The sequence below is a fragment of the Bombina bombina genome, chromosome 1, assembly GCF_027579735.1.
Source record: "Bombina bombina isolate aBomBom1 chromosome 1, aBomBom1.pri, whole genome shotgun sequence".
NCBI classification, from domain to species: domain Eukaryota; kingdom Metazoa; phylum Chordata; class Amphibia; order Anura; family Bombinatoridae; genus Bombina; species Bombina bombina.
Window position 1 is genome coordinate 1,600,512,780 of NC_069499.1, and position 26,931 is coordinate 1,600,539,710.

Here is a 26,931-nt window from a genome sequence, read left to right on the forward strand (position 1 = left end):
GTCTTCTAGGAGGGGGCATTCAAAAAAGCAACAGCAGCATCAGTAACCTCCCTTACTGAATGTTTGCTTTTCCTCATGTGCTTTCCCTGCAGCACGGGAAAAGCAGACAACGCATCAGAGACTGTCAAGGACATGAGGGAAGCGATGTCTTGCAACGTGACTCCAGGAGGAGTTACAGAGGAAGTGCAGGGCACTGTATGAGTGGGCAAATAAATTTATGGACACTTGAGGACAAAGCTGTGGAATATATTGAACATAGTCAGGCACCTAAACAGTATCCGCCTTAGACAATGTTAGCTCAGAAAAAAATCTATCCCTGTATATAAAGTTCTGTCAAAACATAAGGAACAGAAGGGATAGATGGTTCCACATTATCATTAAAACAAGTATTTTGCAAGGCATCTTGGTCCATTCTGGCTCACAATGGAACAAATTATCACAAGAAAAAAGACAAATTTTAATAACATTTTTAACACAAAAAAACGTTACTGTCACTTTAAATTTTAAAACTTTTTTTATTTTATTTTCTGCCGAAAGCAACTGAATAGCGTGTTAGCAACTACTATAAACAACCTGTACACCTCTGCTTAGTTTTGCTGAGGTGCCTAAACCGCTCTGCTGACAGCGGGTAAAATGTCTCTAAGAAAGATCCGGAACTCGCAAAAGCCCTCATGCTGCATTAACAACTTAGCGTCTGCAGCATAGTGAGCAGCTGTCCGGTTCCAAGAGCGCAGCTTTAAACTTATTATGCACTTTCCATAGAAATTACTACCCGGTCACAGTAAAGCAGGGGAAAATGGCGTGCTTCAGATAGCCCCGCCCATTGTGGGCGTCTGCAAAATGAAACTCCGGGTCGGCATATAATAAAGTCGCGCCGCCGGGAGAAGTGGAACCAAATAAAATGAGCCTTATTTCTAACAAAACTCAGCCCCAGTGCCTGCTATAACATACTGCCAAAATATGTTCCCCTTAACATATAGGGGGAAAAACGGTGTGTCCCTATAAAGTGCCCACTTTTTCCTGATTGTTATCCCAGAAAAATAAAGTCAGCACTTACCTCAAATATGCCAGGCAGCAAGGTCTTCTCCCTCACATGGACCTGTGGAAAAAAGAGATAAAGACTGAGTAATCTTACTCAGACTTTCAGTATTAGGGCAGCATAAACTATATGGGAGAGAATTATGTCCCCACAAGTTCCTATTGCTCTAAAGCCACCACTGCTCTACTGAAGAGACTGATATGGACTACAGCTACACCCTAGAACAAAGCAGCACAATCTTGCACTACTTAAAAAATAATAAAATCTTGCTTAAAGAATCTTTTCTAACACCTAACTTTACCACTTCCTTGCTCTAACGTAGGCAAAGAGAATGACTGGGGTGGGAGGGAATGGAGGTGATATTTAACAGCTTTGCTGTGGTGCTCTTTGCCGCCTCCTGCTGGGCAGGAGTGATATTCCCAACAGTAATTAATGATGATCCGTGGATTCATTGTGTCATTAGAAAGAAATCCAAGCACAAATATAAATTTTTTCTTTGTACAGTTTTTGCCGCAGCTATCTCACATGCCATGAAATATAAATGTTATATTGTGAATCTGCTGAGCATGTATAAAACAAACTATATATTATTTTGTATAGGTCGCTCACTGACATTTTGCTTACAATAGCAAAGCAGCTGAAAACTGGCTCAGCACAGGCTCAGCAATGGGGTGTAAAACAAAAACAGAATTTATGTTTACCTGATAAATTACTTTCTCCAACGGTGTGTCCGGTCCACGGCGTCATCCTTACTTGTGGGATATTCTCCTCCCCAACAGGAAATGGCAAAGAGCCCAGCAAAGCTGGTCACATGATCCCTCCTAGGCTCCGCCTACCCCAGTCATTCGACCGACGTTAAGGAGGAATATTTGCATAGGAGAAACCATATGATACCGTGGTGACTGTAGTTAAAGAAAATAAATTATCAGACCTGATTAAAAAAACCAGTGCGGGCCGTGGACCGGACACACCGTTGGAGAAAGTAATTTATCAGGTAAACATAAATTCTGTTTTCTCCAACATAGGTGTGTCCGGTCCACGGCGTCATCCTTACTTGTGGGAACCAATACCAAAGCTTTAGGACACGGATGAAGGGAGGGAGCAAATCAGGTCACCTAAATGGAAGGCACCACGGCTTGCAAAACCTTTCTCCCAAAAATAGCCTCAGAAGAAGCAAAAGTATCAAACTTGTAAAATTTGGTAAAAGTGTGCAGTGAAGACCAAGTCGCTGCCCTACATATCTGATCAACAGAAGCCTCGTTCTTGAAGGCCCATGTGGAAGCCACAGCCCTAGTGGAATGAGCTGTGATTCTTTCGGGAGGCTGCCGTCCGGCAGTCTCGTAAGCCAATCTGATGATGCTTTTAATCCAAAAAGAGAGAGAGGTAGAAGTTGCTTTTTGACCTCTCCTTTTACCAGAATAAACAACAAACAAGGAAGATGTTTGTCTAAAATCCTTTGTAGCATCTAAATAGAATTTTAGAGCGCGAACAACATCCAAATTGTGCAACAAACGTTCCTTCTTTGAAACTGGTTTCGGACACAGAGAAGGTACGATAATCTCCTGGTTAATGTTTTTGTTAGAAACAACTTTTGGAAGAAAACCAGGCTTAGTACGTAAAACCACCTTATCTGCATGGAACACCAGATAAGGAGGAGAACACTGCAGAGCAGATAATTCTGAAACTCTTCTAGCAGAAGAGATTGCAACTAAAAACAAAACTTTCCAAGATAATAACTTAATATCAACGGAATGTAAGGGTTCAAACGGAACCCCCTGAAGAACTGAAAGAACTAAATTGAGACTCCAAGGAGGAGTCAAAGGTTTGTAAACAGGCTTAATTCTAACCAGAGCCTGAACAAAGGCTTGAACATCTGGCACAGCTGCCAGCTTTTTGTGAAGTAACACAGACAAGGCAGAAATCTGTCCCTTCAGGGAACTTGCAGATAATCCTTTTTCCAATCCTTCTTGAAGGAAGGATAGAATCTTAGGAATCTTAACCTTGTCCCAAGGGAATCCTTTAGATTCACACCAACAGATATATTTTTTCCAAATTTTGTGGTAAATTTTTCTAGTTACAGGCTTTCTGGCCTGAACAAGAGTATCGATAACAGAATCTGAGAACCCTCGCTTCGATAAAATCAAGCGTTCAATCTCCAAGCAGTCAGCTGGAGTGAAACCAGGTTCGGATGTTCGAACGGACCCTGAACAAGAAGGTCTCGTCTCATTTAAACACTAAAAAACTCTAAGCCATCTCCGTGGAGATGTTGCCTGTACAACGGCAAAGAGAATGACTGGGGTAGGCGGAGCCTAGGAGGGATCATGTGACCAGCTTTGCTGGGCTCTTTGCCATTTCCTGTTGGGGAGGAGAATATCCCACAAGTAAGGATGACGCCGTGGACCGGACACACCTATGTTGGAGAAATGTATGCTTACCTGATAAATGTCTTTCTTTCCAGGTATGGAGAGTCCACAAATCATTCTAATTACTAGTGGGATATTCACTCCTGGCCAGCAGGAGGCGGCAAAGAGTACCCCAGCAGAGCTGTTAAGTGTCACTTCCCTTACCCATAACCCCCAGTCATTCGGCCGAAGGGAAATGGAAAAAAGATGATAACACAATGGTATAGAGGTTTGAACAGAAAAAACTGCTGTCTTAAATTTAAATAAAAAATAAAAATGTATCAGGTAAGAATTAATTTAGTTATCTTTCCTAAGGCATGGATAGTCCACAAATCATTCTAATTACTAGTGGGAACCAATACCCAAGCTAGAGGACCCAGAATGAAAGGGAGGGAGAACAAGACAGGCGGACTTAAACCAAAGGCACAACCATTCGAAGAACTTTTCTCCCAAAAGAAGCCTCAGCCGAGGCAAAAGTATCAAATTTATAGAATTTGGAAAAGGTATGTATAGAGGACCATGTGGCCGCTTGCAAATTTGCTCCACCGAAGCTTCATTTCTGAAAGCCCAGGAAGATAAAACGGCTCTAGTGGAATGAGCCGTGTAACGGAAGCTTCCGTTACTTTTGTAATTAGAGAGGACTGCAGGCCAGCCTCCTCCCCACAGACTATGGACCCAGGAACTTGAGGGGATTCTATGATTTGGGAGGTGGATGCCCAGGGTACATTTGGAGTACTTTTACCCTGGATTCAGGTTTACACAGTTTCCATGAATCCCCAGAGACTCTGAGGACTGGAGGAAACTGATACAGAGTTGGGATTCCTGTGTTTTGTTGGAGTATAAGGTGACAGCCCAATTCAGTATTGCCTGCTCCAACCCCCCCCCCCCCCCCCAGCTTATTGCAACCTCCTGTTCTAATGCGGAGGCCTCCTGCTGTTATGTGTCTGTATATCTAGTCTAGGTGTGAGGCACAGAGCAGGAGATTATACACAGCACAGAAAATCTAATGCTGAGACCTCGTGCTGTTATGTGTCTGTATATCTAGTCTAGGTGTGAGACACAGAGCAGGAGATTACACACAGCACAGACAATCTAATGCTGAAACCTCCTGCTGTTATGTGTCTGTATATCTAGTGTAGGTGTGAGACACAGAGCAGGAGATTACACACAGCACAGAAAATCTAATGCTGAGACCTCGTGCTGTTATGTGTCTGTATATCTAGTCTAGGTGTGAGACACAGAGCAGGAGATTACACACAGCACAGACAATCTAATGCTGAAACCTCCTGCTGTTATGTGTCTGTATATCTAGTGTAGGTGTGAGACACAGAGCAGGAGATTACACACAGCACAGACAATCTAATGCTGAGACCTCCTGCTGTTATGTGTCTGTATATCTAGTCTAGGTGTGAGACACAGAGCAGGAGATTACACACAGCACAGACAATCTAATGCTGAGACCTCCTGCTGTTATGTGTCTGTATATCTAGTCTAGGTGTGAAGTGTCTTTCTGTTATTGTGTGAGTCATCCATTGTCCTTTTGTAAGTCAGGATGTGATTAGAATCTTGTTTAGCTAACCATTGTCTGATGTTTGTCTCATTGTATAATATTTGTTTCTATTGATTATGTGGTAACTACCCCCCTTTGTTGGAAATGTATGTAAGGTGCGTTTTCTGTGCAATAAAGCAGTTCCTATTTTGACCCTCAAGCATTCAGTCTCGGCTAATGTTCTTGGGGGTAGCTATAACAACTTGCAGCGGCCATTATTCTAATAGCGGCAGGTATCCAGTGGATGTTCATGGGTTGGCGTTTGGTGGGAGGAAGCCGACTTTAGCGGGTATACCCAGTCTGGGGTACCGAGACTCGCTACAAGCCGTGATTCTCTAAGGAGGCTGCTGTCCAGCAGTTTCATACGCTAAACGGATAACACATCTCAAGAAGAGAAATAGAGTGGTAGAAGTGACCTTCTGACCCCTACGCTTACCAGAGAAAATAATGAACAGGGCAGAAGTCTGCCGAAAATCTTTAGTTACTTGAAGGTAAAATTTTAGAGCACGCACAACATCCAAGTTATGCAAAAGACGTTCCTTTTGTGAAGGATTAGGACAAAAAGAAGGAACAACAATTTCCTGATTAATATTGCGATCTGACAGTACCTTAGGGAGAAATCCCAGCTTATTACAAAGCACTGCTTTATCAGCATAAAAAAATAAGGTAAGGGGAATCACACTGCAAAGCCGAAAGTTCGAAAACTCTGCGAGCAGAAGAAATACCAATAAGAAGCAAGATCTTCCAAGATAGGAGCAACAGGTTTAAACACAGGCTTGATTCTGACCAATGCCTGAACAAAAGACTGAACATCTGGCAGAACTGCCAGACATTTATGTAAAAGAATAGACAATGCAGAAATCTGACCCTTCAGAGTACTGACTGACAAACCTTTCTCCAGGCCCTCCTGAAGAAAAGACAAAATTCAAGGAACCCTTACTTTGTTCCAAGAGAAATCCTTTGAAACACACCAATGAATATATTTACGCTATACCTTAGGGTAAATTTTGCGAGTAACCAGTTTACGAGCCTGAAGCATAGTATCTATGACTTTCTCAGAGAATCCAAGTCTAGCCAAAACTAGACATTCATTCTCCAAGCAGTCAGCTTCAGAGAATCCAGACTTGGATGATGGGACCCTGAAGTAGAAGGTCCTTCCTCAAAGGTAACCTCCAAGGCGGAAGAGATGACATTGTCACCAGATCCGCAAACCAGATCCTGCGAGGCCATGCAAGAGCTATTAGAATCACAGACACTCTCTACTGCTTGATGTGAGCTATTACTCGTGGAAGGAGAGCAAACAGAGGAAACAGGTATTGTTGATTGAAGTTCCAAGGAACCGCCAGAGCGTCAATCAGAATGGCTTGAGGAGATCTTTAACCGTACTTTGGAAGCTTGGCATTTTGATGAGACACCATCAGATCCAACTCCGGAACCCCCCACCTGAGAGTTATTATTGTGAAAACCTCTGGGTGGAGAGCCCACTCTTCCGGATGACAAGTCTGCCTGCTCAGAAAATCCGCCTCCCAGTTGTCCACCCCTGGTATGTGGATGGCAGAGAGATGGCAATTGTGAGACTTCGCCCACTGGAGAATGTGAGTCACCTCCTTCATTGCCAAGGAACTCAGAGTTCCTCCCTGGTGATTGATGTAAGCCATCGAGGTGATGTTGTCTGACTGGAATCTGATAAATCTGACCAAAGCTAGTTGAGGCCAGGCTATCAGGACATTGAAGATTGCTCTTAACTACAAGATGTTTATTGGAAGAGAAGACTCCTCCGGAGTCCACAAGTCCTGTGCTTTTAAGGAGCACCAAACTGCTCCCAAGCCTAACAGGCTGTCGTCCGTGGTCACAATCACCCAGGAAGGCCTCAGGAAGCATGTGCCCCAAGACAGATGGTCCTGTGAAATCCACCACAAGAGAAAGAGTCCAGATATATCCTCTGCGAGAGTTCTGAGTGGTCCCCATTCCACTGACTGAGCATGCATAGTTGCAGAAGTCTCAGATGGAACCGAGAAAAATGAATGATGTCCATGGGGGCAATCATCAGACCAATCACCTCAATGCAATGAGCCACTGGTGGACGAATAGCAGACTGGAGAGAAAGGCAAGAAGCATGAAGTTTGGATTTCTGACGTCCGTTAGAAAAATCTTCACGGACAGGGAAACTATAAATGTTCCTAAGAAACACACCATGGTATCTGGAACAAGGGAACTCTTTCCCAGATTCGCTTTCCACCCGTGGGAACGTAGAATAAACAACATCATCTCTGTATGAGATTTTGCTAGATGAAAAGATGGTGCTTGAACTAAGATGTCGTCCAGATAAGGCGTCACAGCAATGCCCTGGGACCTGACCACTGCCAGAAGAGCCCCCAGAACCTTTGTGAAAATTCTGGGAGCTGTAGCAAGGCCAAAAGGAAGGGCAACAAACTGGAAATATTTCTCCAAAAAGACAAACCTCAGATACTGGTAATGATCCCTGTGAATGGGAACATGAAGATATGCGTTCTTCAGATCTATGGTCATCATAAACTGACCCTCTTGTACCAAAGGAAGAATGGAAAGGATTGTCTCCATTTTGAAGGACGGAACCCATAGGAATTGGTTGAGACACTTCAGGTCCAATATGGGATGGAATGAACCATCCTTTTTGGGAACTACACATAGATTTGAATATAATCCTAGACCCTGTTCCTCTAGAGGAACTGGAACAATCACTCCCAGGGAAGATAGGTAGGGCTCTCTCTTTATCCGGTCCGCAGATAAACTTGACAGGTGGAATCTGCCCCTGGGAAGACACGATTTGAATGCTATGTAACCGTGGGACACTTTGTCTACGGCCCGAGAATCTGGGACATCGCATATCTAAGCCTGCTGAAAAAAAGAGAGTCTGCCCGCCACTTGATCCAATACAGCATCGGGGACGGTCCCTTCATGCCGATTTAGAATCAGAGGAAGGTTTCTTGGCTTGCTCTCCTTTATTCCAAGGCTGATTGCACCTTCAAAAAGACTTGGGAGTGCTCCGACTTGGAAGAGGAAGAGGATGACATTTTGTCCCTTAAAGTTACGAAAGGAGAGAAAATTAGAACTCTGTTAACCTTTAAGCCTATTATTTTTATCCTGAGGTAGGAAAGCGCCCTTCCACCTGTAATTTCAGGAAATTATTTCAGCCAGAGGCAAGAACACTTACCTGTGGAACCAGCTGAAGGCCAGGAACAGCTTCTTAGGTGTAAAAATGGAAGATATACAGAGGGCGACTCTAAGTGCAGATCAGTTAGTATTGAATTCTCCCACTAACAACTCCCCTTAGAAGGATACTCACACAGTGGGAAGCACACTATAGTGCTAATGCATAGTGCTAATGATTACTTGCCTGAGGAAACAGAGTGGTTAACTCTGAGAAACGCGTAGCGTGTTTTACTGACTGATTTCATATAGGATACATTGATTTTTATAAAGTTCTTTTTATCCACTGAAGTCTCCTATTGTTTCATTGGAACATCACAAAAAATACCTTGGAACAGTTCATTGCCAGAGTGTATATGTGCGCTGGGCCACTGCAATATACCCAGCAGGCTGCATTAGCACTATAGTGTGCTTCCCACTGTGTGAGTATCCTTCTAAGGGGAGTTGTTAGTGGGAGAATTCAATACCAACTGATCTGCACTAGGAGTCGCCCTCTGTATATCTTCCATTTTTACAGATTGCCATAACAATTTACCAGGAGGAGCTGCCCTGACATTTGGTGCACAGTCAACTGGGACACTGCTGAGTTCCCAGATCGTTTACCTCTGCCTTCACAATTTGTGAGTACAAAATTTACATCTTATCATATTTGCCCAGTTCTGTATTGGCTACACTAGGAGGCGCCCTTTCTTCTTGTATCATATCAGCTTCTTAGGTGTGACTGATATTCCGTATCTGTCAGAGAGCAGTAGAAAAAGAAAAAATACAGAGTAACCAACCCTGTTTTTTTTTTTTTTTTTTTTAAGGGGTAGCATACTGTAATTGTTAGAAACAAAGCAAAGACTGCCTCACTGCTTTCTAACTGCTAAAAGACACCATTACTCTTACTAAAGAAATTGCCATGAACACAGCATAGCCCCAATCCTTGCTTTCAGGTAAAAGTACTCATTAAAGGATCAAACATCTTCAGACACCATCTTCGCACATCCTCCCTTGACAGAGGCAAAGAGAATGACTGGGGATTATGGGTAAGGGAAGTGACACATAACAGCTCTGCTGGGGTGCTCTTTGTCTCCTCCTGCTGGCCAGGAGTGAATATCCCACTAGTAATTAGAATGATTCGTGGACTCGCATGCCTTAGGAAAAAAAAAAGGTTTAGTGGTGAAAGGGTTAATAATAAAAAAAGCTTTTTCTGTAAAAATCTAACCAGCCCGTAGGGGTTTTTGAACAATTACAATCCACATACACAAGCGCATTACATGAGCACGAGACCTCAAGCACAAAGAGCACAGCAATCTGCTATATGATTCAGTAACAACGTACCAATGTAATTCCCAAGCTCCACACATCAGAGCGGACATCATAGCCTTGCCTGGATGCACTCGGGTCTATCCTCTCAGGCTAAAAAGTATAAAACAGAAAAAACATAAATTTATGTAAGAATTTACCTGATAAATTCATTTCTTTCATATTGGCAAGAGTCCATGAGCTAGTGACGTATGGGATATACAATCCTACCAGGAGGGGCAAAGTATCCCAAACCTCAAAATGCCTATAAATACACCCCTTACCACACTCACAATTCAGTTTAACGAATAGCCAAGAAGTGGGGTGATAAAGAAAGGAGTAAAAAGCATCAACAAAGAAATTTGGAAATAATTGTGCTTTATACAAAAAAATCATAACCACCATAAAAAGGGTGGGCCTCATGGACTCTTGCCAATATGAAAGAAATGAATTTATCAGGTAAATTCTTACATAAATTATGTTTTCTTTCATGTAATTGGCAAGAGTCCATGAGCTAGTGACGTATGGGATATCAATACCCAAGATGTGGAACTCCACTCAAGAGGGAGGGATAAAAATAAACAGCCATTTCTCGCTGAAAAAATGATCCACAACCCAAAATATAAGTTATTCTCATGAAGAAAAGAAAAACTTAAATATCAGCAGAAGAATCAAACTGAAACAGCTGCCTGAAGAACTTTTCTACCAAAAACTGCTTCTGAAGAAGCAAATACATCAAAATGGTAGAATTTAGTAAATGTATGCAAAGAGGACCAAGTTGCTGCTTTGCAAATCTGATCAACTGAAGCTTCATTCTTAAAAGCCCACGAAGTGGAGACTGATCTAGTAGAATGAGCTGTAATTCTCTGAGGTGGGGCCTGATCCGACTCAAAATAAGCTTGATGAATCAAAAACTTTAACCAAGAAGCCAAGGAAATAGCAGAGGCCTTCTGACCTTTCCAAGGACCAGAAAATATAACAAATAGAATAGAAGTCTTCCTGAAATCTTTAGTAGCTTCAACATAATATTTCAAAGCTCTCACCACATCCAAAGAATGTAAGGATCTTTCCAAAGAATTCTTAGGATTAGGACACAATGAAGGGACAACAATTTCTCAACTAATGTGGTTAGAATTCACAACTTTAGGCAAACATTTAAATGAAGTCCGCAAAATCGCCTTATCCTGATGAAAAATCAGAAAAGGAGATTCACAAGAAAGAGCAGATAGCTCAGAAACTCTTCTAGCAGAAGAGATGGTCAAAAGGAACAACACTTTCCAAGAAAGTAGTTTAATGTCCAAAGAATGCATAGGCTCAAATGGAGGAGCCTGTAACACCTTCAAAACCAAATTAAGACTCCAAGGAGGAGAAATTGATTTAATGACGGGCTTAATACGAACTAAAGCCTGAACAAAACAGTGAATATCAGGAAGTTTAGCAATCTTTCTGTGAAATAAAACAGAAAGAGCAGAGATTTGTCCCTTCAAGGAACTTGCAGACAAACCCTTATCCAAACCATCCTGAAGAAACTGTAAAATTCTAGGGATTCTAAAAGAATGCCAAGAGAATTTATGAGAAGAACACCATGAAATGTAGGTCTTGCAAACTCGAAAATAAATCTTTCTAGAGACAGATTTACGAGCTTGTAACATAGTATAAATCACTGAGTCAAAGAAACCTCTATGACTTAGAACTAAGCGTTCAATTTCCATACCTTCAAATTTAATGATTTGAGATCCTGATGGAAAAACGGACCTTGAGACAGTAGGTCCGGCCTTAACGGAAGTGGCCAAGGTTGGCAACTGGACATTCGAACAAGATCCGCATACCAAAACCTGTGAGGCCATGCTGGAGCCACCAGCAACACAAACGATTGTTCCATGATGATTTTGGATATTACTATTGGAAGAAGAACTAGAGGCGGAAAATGTAAGCAGGATGATAACACCAAGGAAGTGTCAGTGCATCCAATGCTTCCGCCTGAACATCCCTGGACCTGGAGAGGTATCTGGGAAGTTTCTTGTTTAGATGAGAGGCCATGAGATCTATCTCTGGAAGACCCCACATCTGAACAATCTGAGAAAACACATCTGGATAAAGAGACCACTCCCCTGGATGTAAAGTCTGACGGTTGAGATAATCCGCCTCCCAATTGTCTACACCTGGGATATGCACTGCAGAGATTAGACAGGAGCTGGATTCCGCCCAAGCAAGTATCCGAGATACTTCTTTCATAGCTTGAGGACTGTGAGTCCCACCCTGATGATTGACATATGCCACAGTTGTGATATTGTCTGTCTAAAAGCAAATGAACGGTTATCTCTTCAACAGAGGCCAAAACTGAAGAGCTCTGAAAATTGCACGGAGTTCTAAAATATTGATTGGTAATCTCGCCTCTTGAGATTTCCAAACCCCTTGCGCTGTCAGAGATCCCCAAACAGCTCCCCAACCTAAAAGACTTGCGTCTGTAGTGATCACAGTCCAGGTTGGCCGAACAAAGGAAGCCCCTTGAACTAAACACTGGTGATTTAACCACGACGTCAGAAAGTGTTGAACATTGGGATTTAGGGATATTAACTGTAATATCTTTGTATAATCCCTGCACCATTGATTCAGCATACAAAGCTGGAGAGGTCTCATGTGAAAACGAGCAAAAGGAATCGCATCCGATGCTGCAGTCATGAGGCCTAAAACTTCAATGCACATAGCCACTGAAGGGAATGACTGAGACTGAAGGTACCGACAGGCTGCAACCAATTTCAAACGTCTCTTCCCTGTTAGAGACAGAGTCATGGACACTGAACCTATCTGGAAACCTAAAAAAGGTGATCCTTGTCTGAGGAATCCAGAAACTCTTTTGTAAATTGATCCTCCAACCATGATTTTGAAGAAACAACACTAGTTGATTCGTGTGAGATTCTGCAGAACGTAAAGACTGAGCTAGTACCAAGATATCGTCCAAATAAGGAAACACCGCAATACCCTGCTCTCTGATTACAGATAGTAGGGCACCTAGAACCTTTGAAAAGATTTCTTGGAGCTGTTGCTAGGCCAAATGGAAGAGCAACAAATTGGTAATGCTTGTCTAGAAAAGAGAATCTCAGGAACTGATAATGTTCTGGATGAATCGGAATATGAAGGTATGCATCCTGCAAGTCTATTGTAGACATATAATGTCCTTGCTGAACAAAAGGCAGAATAGTCCTTATAGTCACCATCTTGAAAGTGGGTACTCTTACATAACGATTCAAAATTTTCAGATCCAGAACTGGTCTGAATGAATTTTCCTTCTTTGGGACAATGAAAAGATTTGAATAAAACCCCAGACCTTGTACCTGAAAAGGAACCGGCATGATTACCCCTGAATACTCCAGGTCTGAAACACACTTCAGGAAAGCCTGAGCTTTTACTGGATTTGCTGCGATACGTGAGAGAGAACAAATTTCTCACAGGAGGTTTTACTCTGAATCCTATTCGATACCCTTGAGAGACAATGCTCCGAATCCATTGATTTTGGACAGAATTTATCCAAAAATCCTTGAACAATCTTAATCTGCCCCCTACCAGCTGAGCTGGAATGAGGGCCACACCTTCATGCGGACTTAGGGGCTGACTTTGGTTTTTTAAAATGCTTGGATTTATTCCAATTTGAGGAAGGCTTCCAATTGGAAACGGATTCCTTGGGGGGAAGGATTAGATTTTTGTTCCTTACTTTGACGAAAGGAACGAAAACGGTTAGAAGCCTTAGATTTACCCTTAGGTTTTTTATCCTGAGGCAGAAAAAAACCCTTTCCTCCAGTAACAGTTGAAATAATAGAATCCAACTGAGAACCAAATAAATTATTACCTTGGAAAGAAAGATAATCTAGATTTAGATGTCATATCAGCATTCCAAGATTTAAGCCATAAAGCTCTTCTAGCTAAAATAGCTAAAGACATGGATCTAACATCAATTTTGATAATATCAAAAATGGCATCACAAATAAAATGATTAGCATGTTGCAGTAAGCGAACAATGCTAGATATGTCAGAATCCAATTCTTGTTGCGCTAAATTCTCCAACCAAAAAGTTGATGCAGCCGCAACATCAGCCAAAGAAATTGCAGGCCTAAGAAGATGACCTGAATATAAATAGGCTTTCCTTAGATAGGATTCAAGTTTCCTATCTAAAGGATCTTTAAAAGAAGTACTATCTTCCATAGGAAAAGTGGTACATTTAGCAAGAGTAGAAATAGCCCCATCAACTTTGGGGATCTTTTCCCAAAACTCTATAGAAATTGCTGGTAAAGGATACAATTGTTTAAACCTTGCAGAAGGAATAAAAGGAGTACCTGGCTTATTCCATTCCTTAGAAATCATATCAGAAATAGCATCAGGAATAGGAAAAACCTCTGGAGTAACCACAGGAGGTTTAAAAACAGCATTTAAACGTTTACTAGTCTTAATGTCAAGAGGACTAGTCTCCTCAATATCCGAAGTAATTAACACTTCTTTTAACAAAGAACAAATATACAGTACTCTATTTTAAACAAATAAGTAGATTTGTCAGTGTCAATATCTGAGGAGGGATCTTCTGAACCAGATAGATCCTCATCAGAGGAGGATAAATCATTATGTTGTCGGTCATTTGAAATTTCCTTAACTTAATGAGAAGTTTTAAAAGACCTTTTACGTTTATTAGAAGACGGAAATGCAGACAAAGCCTTCTGAATAGAATCAGTAACAAATTCTCTAAAATTCATAGGTATATCACGTACATTAGAACAGGTATATCATGTACATCATGTATGCACTCTTATTAGGTTAGATAAATTACTGTGACTGCAAGGATATAATCAAAATTATGTGAAATGATATGTGCCCTCTACCGGATTAACCCCTTAATGACCACAATATACCCTGTATGTCACTGGTCGTTAAGGGTTTTTTCCGGACATAATAGCACAAGTCTAGCAAGAACACGCTATTAATGCTCTCCCTCCAGAAGGCTTTGTGGAATAGAGCAGTCTCAACACTGGTGGCAAGACCACGGTATAAAACAATCAAGTCCCAAAAAAAGGCCAGCGACATACAGGGTACGTCGCTGGTCCTTAAGGGGTTAAACACCCATTGAATAATAGGATCCGGTATATAAAAACACTCTTAGGTGCTTTTGTGTTTGTGGAGTTGCCCCGCTGCCACTTTAACTAATGCAGCAAAAAAAGACAGCCCATTTTAAAACCTCCAGCCGATAAAAGCTCTTGTAAACATCTCATTTTATATGTAAGTAATCTAGTGATGTTTTTGAGCAGTTCTTAATCAAAAGTCTCTCCGCTGAACAAGCCGAGAAGACCTCTTCCGGGATCAAAGGCACGCAAACAAGGCGCAAACCGAAGCCCCGCCCATCATGGGCGTAAATCGGCCAATCTCCCGGGCTTAAAGAAGTATACAAAATGTTAAGGTAATTAACAAACAAACCCTCCCAGCAGGCTACAAAGTAAAACAAGCCATTGGGAACCTTAAGACTTGGTTATAAACAACGTAAAGCTCCCTGCCGTCTGAATAAGACATAGGGAACGAAAACCTGCACCAAGCATATCAAACCCTACACATGGAAGAGAATAACCCTCCTCATCGGCTGCCAGATAATTCATGTAAGCCTATATGAGCAGGGATAAATACGATTTGTCAACATAGATCCATGTTAAACTAATAAAAACCTCCCTGGCGGCTGGTAATCTTAGCATTGTAAGCCGTAGGGAACAAAGTCTGCACCAACCATACTGATTGCCTGAGGAGACACTATAAAACTCCCTGACATCGTAAAACTCCAACCTCCCTGTCGACTGCTAAATATATAACTGTAAGCCATCGGGGGTAGCATGGGATAGACATTAGAAACCTGCTTAGCTTCCCTGTTCAAGCAGAAGTCGAGAATGCAGAACAATTATGTGGTAAACGCATAATCCTATTTGCTCCTATTTAATATCGGAAGCCGATGGGAACAGAAACAAGTACCATGCAGACATCGTTGTAACGGCTGCTAAATTCAGTTACATAAAGCCATTAAAAACATTAACACAGTCTCCCTTTCGGCTGCTACCATTAGTAGAGACATTAAGGATTCATGCATTTAGCTTTGTTCATGAACAGTTCTCTCTGCTTAATAAAAAGAACCCTTGCAATCGGCTGCGACTCTCAGGATCGGAAGCCATGGTGAGCAGGGACCCAATCAACCTAACTCCTCCATACTTAAGAAGAATAAACCTCCCTGTCAGCCATTATTTAGAAATGTCGCTGTTGGGAGCTGGGACACACAGCATGCAGGAGTCACCGTAACATGCTGAACAATAAAAATCCCCTATGGCCGTTAACTATAGTTTATTGTCAGTCGGTAGGAGCCGGGACTTGACCAAACATGTACATTCATAAGCCCTGTCGGCTGCCATCTGTTAATACAAGCCGAAGGGAGCAGAGAGCATGGCAGAAGGTTTTTCAAAAATAACCTAGATCCACTCTCACGTCCTAGCAGCCACTGCCCAATAACTTACCCTCTCTCAGGGATACAGTTATTCATAAATATATAAATATATAGTGCCAAATATTTCTGTGTACCCACTCCAGAATTTTTTTTAGCACTTACCTGAAAACCCTGCCCGGCAGTAAGGCAGTCCACCTGGCTTACGAGGCTCTCAAATTCTCCTCACATTGGTCTGTGGAGATAACAAAAAGTACTTAGTCTCTCTCTCTCTCTCAGACTTTTGCAGGTAGGGCAGCAAAACAGGTATGGGAGGCGCAGTGAGAATAATGTCCCACAAGTTCCCATTGCTTTAAAGCCACCAAATGCTTCTCTTTGTACTGAAGATACTGATCTGGTCTAGGCTATACCCCAGAACAAAGTAGTACACTGAGGCACCACTTATAAAAATAGCAAACTCTTGATTGAAGAATCTATAACTATCACCTCACTTTACCTCTTCCTATCACTATCACAGGCAAAGAGAATGACTGGGGTGGGAAGGGAGGGAGGAGCTATATAAACAGCTCTACTGTGGTGCTCTTTGCCTCCTCCTGCTGACCAGGAGGCAATATCCCACAAGGATGAAATCCGTGGACTCATCGTATCTTGTAAAAGAAAAATATGTTTATTTCCCAAATATGAAACTGACAGTCTGCACAAGGAAATACATGAACCTGACTCATGGCAAATATAAGTACAATACATATATTTTGACCTTTATATAAATGCATAAAGTGCCAGACCATAGCTGGGGTGTCTTAAGTAATAAAAAACATACTTACCAAAAAAGACACCCATCCACATATAGCAGATAGCCAAACCAGTACTGAAACAGTTATCAGTAGAGGTAATGGTATATGAGAGTATATCGTCGATCTGAAAAGGGAGGTAGGAGATGAATCTCTACGACCGTAAACAGAGAACCTATGAAATAGACCCCCATTAGGAAAATCATTGCATTCAATAGGTGATACTCTCTTCACGTCCCTCTGACATTCACTATACTCTGAGAGGAATCGGGCTTCAACAAAGCTGAGAAGCGCATGTCAACGTAGAAATCTTAGCACAAACTTACTTCACCACCTCCATAAGAGGCACCGTTTGTAAAACTGAATTGTGGGTGTGGTGAGGGGTGTATTTATAGGCATTTTGAGGTTTGGGAAACTTTGCCCCTCCTGGTAGGATTGTATATCCCATACGTCACTAGCTCATGGACTCTTGCCAATTACATGAAAGAAAATAAACTCAATAATTAAATGCCATTTGAAAAAAACTCTAGAATATTACAATATTTAGCTAAGAAAGGATCAGCGAGATTAGTTTGGTTTATGACTTTGTCCGCGCCTCACACAGGGCGTCTGGGTACACTGGTGTTGTAGCACCTGGCTGGTTGTGTTGTGAGTGGTGTTGTGTACAATGTGAGTAAGACTTCCTGAATCAGTTCCTCGCACCCAGAACAAGAAGTCAGATTCTGTACCGAGGGATCAGTATTTCGTATATCTTTGGAGAAGGTAGAAATAAATGCAAGTACTGGTTCCTCCCCATTTCACTGCCGCTTAACTCCCAAAGGAGAAAAAAGCAAATTTATTCTTACCTGATAAATTTGTTTCTTTTACGATACGATGAGTCCAAGGATTTCATCCTTACTTGTGGGATATCGCCTCCTGGTCAGCAGGAGGAGGCAAAGAGCTCCACAGCAGAGCTGCATATGCATAAATAGCTCCTCCCTTCCCTCCCAACCCTGTCATTCGACCGAAGTTAGGGAGAGAAAGGTAAAAGCCAAGGAGCAGAGGTGACTGAAGTTAAACAAAAATAAACACCTGTCTCATAAAAACAGGGAGGGCCAAGGACTCATCGTATCGTAAAATAAACAAATTTTTCAGGTAAGAATAAATTTCCTTTTCTTTTACAAGATACGATGAGTCCACGGATTTCATCCTTACTTGTGGGATACAATACCAAAGCAATAGGACATGGATGAAACGGGAGCGACAAGACAAGGAACTTAAACGGAAGGCACCACTGCTCGTAGAACTTTCCTCCCAAAAACAGCCTCGGACGAGGCAAAAGTATCAAATTTGTAAAATTTTGAAAACGTGTGAAGAGAAGACAAAGTCGCAGCTTTGCAAATCTGTTCCACAGAAGCATCATTTTTGAATGCCCATGAGGAAGCCACAGCCCTAGTGGAATGAGCCGTAATTCGTTCAGGAGGCTGCTGTCCAGCAGTCTCATATGCAAAACGAATGATACTCTTCAGCCAAAAAGAAAGAGAGGTAGCCGTAGCTTTCTGACCCCTACGCTTCCCAGAAAAAACAACAAACAGGGAAGAAGATTGACAAAACTCCTTAGTTGCCTGTAAGTAAAACTTCAAGGCACGGACCACGTCCAAATTATGGAACAGTCGCTCCTTCATAGAAGACGAGTTAGGACACAAGGAAGGAACAACAATTTCCTGATTAATATTTTTATTTGAAACAACCTTAGGAAGAAAACCAGGTTTGGTACGCAACACTACCTTATCTGCATGGAAAATAAGATAAGGAGAATCACATTGTAATGCTGAAAGCTCAGAAACTATGCGAGCATAAGAAATAGCAACTAAAAATAAAACTTTCCAAGATACTCAATTTTTCTTTGTTCTATTATTATCTTTATTTTTTTCAAACCAATAATGTAAGCCTGGTCCCCGGGTATTTTTTTTTCTTTCAAAACCATGCATAGCGGCATAGTGCTTGCTTACATTCTTGATTTATTTTTTTTATTTTTTTATTTTAATTTTTAATGCCAACAGCACAAATAACAAATCAAAGATGTTCACCTATGGAAAGGATAGGTTCAAACAGACCCCCTTGAAGAACAGTAAGAACTAAATTCAAACTCCAAGGAGGAGCAATTGGTCTAAACACAGGCTTGATTCAAGTCAGAGCCTGACAAAAGGATTGAACATCTGGAACATCTGCCAGACGCTTGTGAAGCAAAATAGACCAAGCAGAAATCTGTCTCTTTAAGGAACTTGCTGACAACCCTTTCTCCAATCCTTCTTGGAGAAAAGAAAAAATCCTGGGAATCCTAACCCTACTCCATGAGTAGCCCTTGGATTTGCACCAATAAAGATATTTACGCCATATCTTATGGTAAATCTTTCTCATAACAGGCTTACAAGCCTGGATCAAGGTATCAATGACCGAATCAGAGAACCCTCACTTAGATAAAATCAAGCGTTCAATCTCCAAGCAGTCAGTTGCAGAGAAATTAGATTCGGATGATGGAAGGGTCCCTAAATGAGCAGGTCCTGCCTCAATGGAAGCTTCCACGGTGGTAGAGATGACATGTCCACCAGATCGGCATACCAAGTCCTGCAAGGCCACGCAGGAGCAATGAGAATCACCGAAGCTCTCTCCCGTTTGACTCAAGCAATCACCCGGGGAATGAGAGCAAATGGAGGGAACACATAAGCTAGGTTGAACGACCAAGGCACTGCCAAGGCATCTATCAGTTCGGCCTGAGGATCCCTGGACCTGGATCTGTATCTCAGGAGCTTGGCATTCTGACGAGACGCCATGAGATCCAGCTCCGGCCTGCCCCATCTGAGAATCAGGCTGGATAATACTTCCAGGTGGAGTTACCATTCCCCCGGTTGAAACGTCTGTCTGCTCAAAAATTCTGCCTCCCAATTGTCCACTCCTGGGATGTGGATTGCGGATAGATAAGAGTGAGACTCCGCCCACTGAATTATCCTTGTTACTTATGCCATCGCTAAGGAACTCCTTGTTCCTCCCTGATGATTGATGTAGGCCACAGTCGTGATATTGTCCGACTGGAATCTGATGAATTTGGTCGAAGCCAACTGAGGCCAAGCCAGAAGCGTATTGAATATTGCTCTTAACTCCAGAATGTTAATGGGAAGTAGAGATTCTGATCGAGTCCATACACCTTGAGCTTTCAAGGAATTCCAGACTGCCCCATCCTATCAGACTGGCATCCGTTGTCACTATCTCCCATGAGGGTCTGCGGAAGCATGTCCCCTGGGACAGATGATCCAGCGACAACCACCACAGAAGAGAGTCCCTTGTCTCCTGATCTAGATCTATTTGAGGAGACAAATTTGCATAATCTCCATTCCACTGTCTCAGCATGTTCAGTTGTAGAGGTCTGAGATGAAAACGTGCAAACGGAATGATGTCCATTGCTGCCACCATTAAGCCAATTACCTCCATGCACTGAGCCACTGACGGCTGAGGATTGGACTGAAGAGATCGGCACGTGTTCAGAATTTTTAACTTTCTGACTTCCGTCAAAAAGATCTTCATAAATAGAGAGTCGATTAGAATTCCCAGGAAAGGAACCCTTGTCTGTGGAACTAGTGAACTTTTCTCGTGATTCACCTTCCACCCATGAATCCTTAGAATGGACAGAACAATGTCGGTATGGGACTTTGCTAGCTGATAAGACAAAGTCTGGATCAGAATATCGTCCAGATAAGGCACCACAGCAATGCCCCACGGTCTTAGACCCGCCAGCAGAGATCCCAGAACCTTTGTGAAGATTCTGGGTGCCGTGGTCAGACCGAAAGGGAGGGCCACAAACTGAAAATATTTGACCAGGAAGGCAAACCTCAGGAACTTGTGATGATCCCTGTGTATAGGGATATGAAGATATGCATCCTTTAGATCCATGGTAGTCATATATTGACCCTCCTAGATCAATGGAAGAATGGTCCGAATAGTTTCCATCTTGAAGGATGGAACTCTGAGAAACTTGTTTAGACTTTTGAGATCTAAAATGGGTCGAAACGTTCCCTCTTTTTTGGGAACTACAAAGAGATTTGAGTAAAACCCCTGCCCCTGTTCCTGAATTGGAACGGGGCATATTACTCCCATGAGGTAGAGATCTCCTACACAGCGTAAGAACGCCTCTCTTTTTATCCGGTCGACAGATAATCGTGAAAGAAGAAACCTTCCTCCAACTGATACCCTTGAGACACGATTTCTAGTGTCCAGGGATCCTGAACGTCTCTGATCCAAGCCTGCACAAAGAGAGAAAGTCTGCCCCCATACTAGATCCGGTCTCGGATCGGGGGCCGCCCCTTCATGCTGTCTTGGTAGCAGCAGCAGCAGCAGTCTTCTTGGGTTGTTTACCCTTGTTCCAAGCCTGGTTGGGTCTCCAGGTGGACTTGGTTTAAGAAAAATTCCCTTTCTGTCTAGTGGAAGAGGAGATTCCCTTGAAATTTCGAAAGGAACGAAAATTACTCTGTCGTCCCCTTTGCTTAGATGTTTTATCTTGAGGGAGGAGGTGACCCTTACCTCCCGTAATGTCAGAAATGATCTCCTTCAAGTCAGGCCCGAACCAATTATGATTGGTAATCTCGCCTCTTGAGATTTCCAAACTCCTTGTGCTGTCAGAGATCCCCATACAGCTCCCCAACCTGAAAGACTCACACCTGTTGTGATCACAGTACAGGTTGGCTGAACAAAATAGGCCCCTTGAACTAAACGCTGGTGATTTAACCACCACGTCAGAGAGTGTCGAACATTGGGATTTAAGGATATTATTTGTGATATATTTGTATAATCCCGGCACCATTTATTCAGCATGCAAAGCTGGAGAGGTTTCATGTGAAAACGAGCAAAAGGAATCACGTCCGATGCTGCAGTTATGAGGCCTAAAACTTCCATGCACATAGACACTGAAGGGAATGACTGAGACTGAAGGTGCCGACATGCTGCAACCAATTTCAAATGTCTCTTGTCTGTTAGAGACAGAGTCATGGACACTGAATCTATCTGGAAACCTAAAAAGGTGACCCTTGTCTGAGGAATCAAAAAACTTTTTGGTAAATTGATCCTCCAACCATGTTTTCGAAGAAACAACATAAGTTGATTTGTGTGAGATTCTGCAGAACGTAAAAAACTGAGCTAGTACCAAGATATCGTCCAAATAAGGAAACACCACAATACCCTGTTCTCTGATTACAGAGAGCAGGGCACCCAGAACCTTTGAAAAGATTCTTGGAGCTTTTGTTAGGCCAAATGGAAGAGCAACAAATTGGTAATGCTTGTCTAGAAAAGAGAATCTCAGGAACTGATAATGTTCTGGATGAATCGGAATATGAAGGTAAGCATCCTGCAAGTCTATTGTAGACATATAATGTCCTTGCTGAACAAAAGGCAGAATAGTCCTTATAGTCTTGAAAGTTGGTACTCTTACATAACGATTTAAAATTTTCAGATCTAGAACTGGTCTGAATGAATTTTTCTTTCTTTGGGACAATGAATAGATTTGAATAAAACCCCAGGCCTTGTTCCTGAAAAGGAACCGGCATGATTACCCCTGAAAACTCCAGATTTGAAACACACTTCAGGAAAGCCTGAGCTTTTACTGGATTCACTGGGATGCGTGAGAGAAAAAATCTCCTCACAGGAGGTCTTACTCTGAATCCAATTTGGTACCCCTGAGAGACAATGCTCTGAATCCATTGATTTTGGACAGAATTTATCCAAACATCCTTGAAAAACCTTAATCTGCCCCCTACCAGCTGAGCTGGAATGAGAGCCGCACCTTCATGCGGACTTAGGGGCTGACTTTAGTTTCTTGAAAGGCTTGGATTTATTCCAATTTGAAGGCTTCCAATTGGAAACAGATTCCCTGGGGGAAGGATTAGGTTTTTGTTCATTATTTTGACGAAAGGAACGAAAACGATTAGAAGCCTTAGATTTACCCTTAGGTTTTTTATCCTGAGGCAAAAAAACTCCTCTCCCCTCAGTGACAGTTGAAATAATAGAATCCAACTGAGAACCAAATAAATTATTACCTTGGAAAGAAAGATAATCTAGATTTAGATGTCATATCAGCATTCCAAGATTTAAACCATAAAGCTCTTCTAGCTAAAATAGCTAAAGACATGGATCTAACATCAATTTTGATAATATCAAAAATGGCATCACAAATAAAATGATTAGCATGTTGCAGTAAGCGAACAATGTTAAATATGTCAGAATCCAATTCTTGTTGCGCTAAATTCTCCAACCAAAAAGTTGAAGCAGCTGCAACATCAGCCAAAGTAAGTGCAGGCCTAAGAAGATGACCTGAATATAAATAGGCCTTCCTTAGATAAGATTCAAGCTTCCTATCTAAAGGATTCTAAAGTACTATCTTCCATAGGAATAGTGGTTCGTTTAGCAAGAGTAGAAATAGCCCCATCAACTTTGGGGATCTTTTCCCAAAACTCAATTACAACCGCTGGTAAAGGATACAATTTTTTAAACCTTGCAGAAGGATTAAAAGGAGTACCTAGCTTATTCCATTCCTTAGAAATCATGTCAGAAATAGCATCAGGAATAGGAAAAACCTCTGGAGTAACCACAGTAGGTTTAAAAACAGCATTTAAATGTTTACTAGTTTTAATATCAAGAGGACTAGCTTCCTCAATATCCAAAGTAATTAACACTTATTTTAACAAAGAACGCATATACTCTATTTTAAATAAATAAGTAGATTTGTCAGTGTCAATGTCTGAGGAAGGATCTTCTGAATCAGATAGATCCTCATCAGAAGTGGATAATTCATTATGTTGTCGGTCATTTGAAATTTCATCAACTTTATGAGAAGTTTTAAAAGACCTCTTACGCTTATTAGAAGGTGGAAATGCAGACAAAGACTTCTGAATGGAATCAGTAACAAATTCTTTAAAATTCACAGGCATATCATGTACATTAGAAGTTGAAGGAACTGCAACCGGCAATGTACTATTACTGATGGACACACTATCTGCATGTAACACTTTATCATGGCAACTAATACAAATGACATTAGGAGATATAATCTCCACAATTTTACAACAAATGCACTTAGCTTTGGTAGAACCGATGTCAGGCAGCAACGTTCCAGCAGATACTTCTGAGGCAGGATCAGGTTGAGACATCTTGCAGAATGTAAAAGATAAAACAACATATAAAGCAAAATGATCAATTTCCTTATATGGCAGATTCAGGAATGGGAAAAAATGCAAATAGCATAGCCCTCTGACTTAGAAAAAAGCAAGAGGCAAAAAGCAATGGGGCAATAAATAATGAAAAAAGTTTGACGCCAAGTATGACGCACAACGTAACTAGAAAATATTTTGGCGCCAACCATGTCCGGAAATGACACTCGCGTCACTAACGACGCAACCCTGTGTGAACCCCTGCGTCAACTACAACGCCGGAAATGACGAACTTGCGTCAACGAACGTGTTTTTTCCGCGCCAAAAAATTCTTGCGCCAAGAATGACGCAATAAAGTGTAGCATTTAGCGCACCCACGAGCCTAAGAGAGCCCGAAAATTAAAACAAGTAGTCAATTGAAAAAAAAAAAACTAATGAAACTGACAATCTGCAAAAGGGAATACATGAACCTGACTCAAGGCAAATATAAGTACAATACATATATTTAGAACTTTATATAAATGCATAAAGTGCCAAACCATAGCTGAGGTGTCTTAAGAAATAAAAACATACTTACCAAAGACACCCATCCACATATAGCAGATAGCCAAACCAGTACTGAAACCGTTATCAGTAGAGGTAATGGTATATGAGAGTATATCGTCGATCTGAAAAGGGAGGTAGGAGATGAATCTCTACGACCGTAAACAGAGAACCTATGAAATAGACCCCCGTTAGGGAAATACTCTCCACGTCCCTCTGACATTCGCTGTACTCAGAGGAATCGCGCTTCAAAATGCTGAGAAGCGCATGTCAACGTAGAAATCACAAACTTACTTCACCACCTCCATAGGAGGCAAAGTTTGTAAAACTGAATTGTGGGTAAGGAGAGGGGTGTATTTATAGGCATTTTGAGGTTTGGGAAACTTTGCCCATCCTGGTAGGATTGTATATCCCATACGTCACTAGCTCATGGACTCTTGCCAATTACATGAAAGAAATAAAGCAGTCACCCTGCCGCAGCTCCGCTGCGGCTCCTACCTGCCTCCACGTGTCCAATTCTTAACTCCTCTAGAACGGCGCCCCTAAGATCGCTTGAAAGATAATACAACAAGCGAGCTTAGGAGCCGTGAGGAGACGCTGCCAACCGAAACTCAGACGAGTAAGAAACTGCGCGGCTAGGCGCGCGAACACTAAGCCCCGCCCCTCGTGGGCGGAAACATACCACAACCCCTGGAAAAACAAGTACAGTACCGCCATGTACCGGACTTCAGTAAGCACTTCCCCCAGTGTCAGCCATCTATATGATATAATAAATTTAATAGAGCCAAGCCCGTTACAGTACAGTTACATACCCACATTAATGTCCCAGCGCTTCTAGGCTAAATTCTAAAATGCCAGAGTGTCTGGATAATAAGCAGTATGTCGGTTCTCATTCTTTCCAAGCTAATGAGAACCCACATACTGTCCAAGGGAAGCCCTTAGGCCCATAGCTCCCAATATCAAAGGCAGAGTACAGTCGGTTCTGAGATATGCTGCAAAGCCCCAGAATAAAAGACTGCACTTACCTCCATGCTGAGGAACAGCATGATAATCTCACAGTGTCAAGAGGTCCACTCTTCCTCCTGAGGTCCTGTGAAGGCAGAAGGGTCTTAATTAACATTCTTTAAGACCATACACAGAAGAGCAGCACAAGTATGGGAGGCACAGTGAAGCTAAAACTCCACCAGTACCTATAGCCTATCACTCCAGAGGCTGCCCTAAAGTAAAATAGTACACTTTGGCACCATTTGAAAAATAAAAAACTCTTGATTGAAGAATCCAAACTAACACCTCACTTTACCTCTTCATTTCACTAACGCAGGCAAAGAGAATGACTGGGTTGGGAGGGAAGGGAGGAGCTATTTATGCAGCTCTGCTGTGGAGCTCTTTGCCTCCTCCTGCTGACCAGGAGGCGATATCCCACAAGTAAGGATGAAATCCGTGGACTCATCGTATCTTGCAAAAGAAATAAGGAACGACACACACCCTTGACAATGAAACCAATGAGAAAGAGCAGAAGCTTAAAAAGGAAAATGTATTCTTACCTGATACATTTGTTTCTTTTAAGATACGATGAGTCCACGGATTTCATCCTTACTTGTGGGATATCGCCTCCTGGTCAGCAGGAGGAGGCAAAGAGCACCACAGCAGAGCTGCATATATAGCTCCTCCCTTCCCTCCCACCCCAGTCATTCTCTTTGCCTGTGTTAGTGTACGAAGAGGTAAAGTGAGGTGTTAGTTTAGATTCTTCAATCAAGGGTTTATTATTTTTAAAATGGTACCAGTAAGTGCTATTTTACTCAGGGTGTAGCCGTATTCCTTGTCAGCCTCTAGAGTAGAGCTACAGGTGGCTTTAAAGCAATGGGAACTGGTGGGATTCACTTCTCACTGTGCCTCCCATAATGAGTGCTGCCCTTCAGCTGATGGTCTTAGCATATTTTAACTAAGACCCTGTATGTCTCCACAGATCTACAGGAGGGAGCAGAAGGACCTCTTGGATGTGGGACTGATCATGCTGTCGTTCAACTTCCAGGTACGTGCAGCTATTATATTCTGGGACACTTAACTCAGAAAAGGGCTGTAGTTGGTGCCTATTATATGGTGAGGGATTTAGACCTTCTGAAGCAAGGACTACCCTTAGTACAGTGTACCACTCGACTCAAGGGGACACTTGGGCATGTAGTGGGTATAGGTCACATAGTGGGACTGTTTCAAATGTGCTCCTACAGTGACGACTCGTTTTTACTTATGTTAAAGGCTGTATTCCGCCCACGAGGGGCGGGGCTAGTTTCGCACGTTTCAGACCGGATATGTCTAGAAGCCGCGCATTTTCTTCCGGCGTCGGAGCCCGGCAGAGGAGGTTGTTTCCCGACGTTCGCTAAGACCGCATGGTTAACGTTTAGAAGCAGGTCTTAGGCGTTCGGGAGACTTGAAGTCTTTGTCAGTGTGCCGTGGGGGCAGGTAGGTGCCGCAGCGGAGCTGTGGCGAGGAGGTGCACTGTGG

The 26,931-nt window shown here is 42.2% G+C and overlaps 1 protein-coding gene across 2 annotated transcripts in view; it reads right to left on the minus strand.

Annotated features, from left to right (window-relative positions):
• Positions 1-26,931, minus strand: part of MAP2K4 (mitogen-activated protein kinase kinase 4) — a 1,109,040-nt gene that overhangs the window by 183,052 nt on the left and 899,057 nt on the right. For both annotated transcript variants that reach the window (XM_053710735.1, XM_053710724.1), the window contains exon 12: positions 9,503-9,580. In XM_053710735.1, the coding sequence (XP_053566710.1) occupies positions 9,503-9,580 (78 nt within the window). The remainder of the gene's footprint in view (positions 1-9,502; positions 9,581-26,931) is intronic.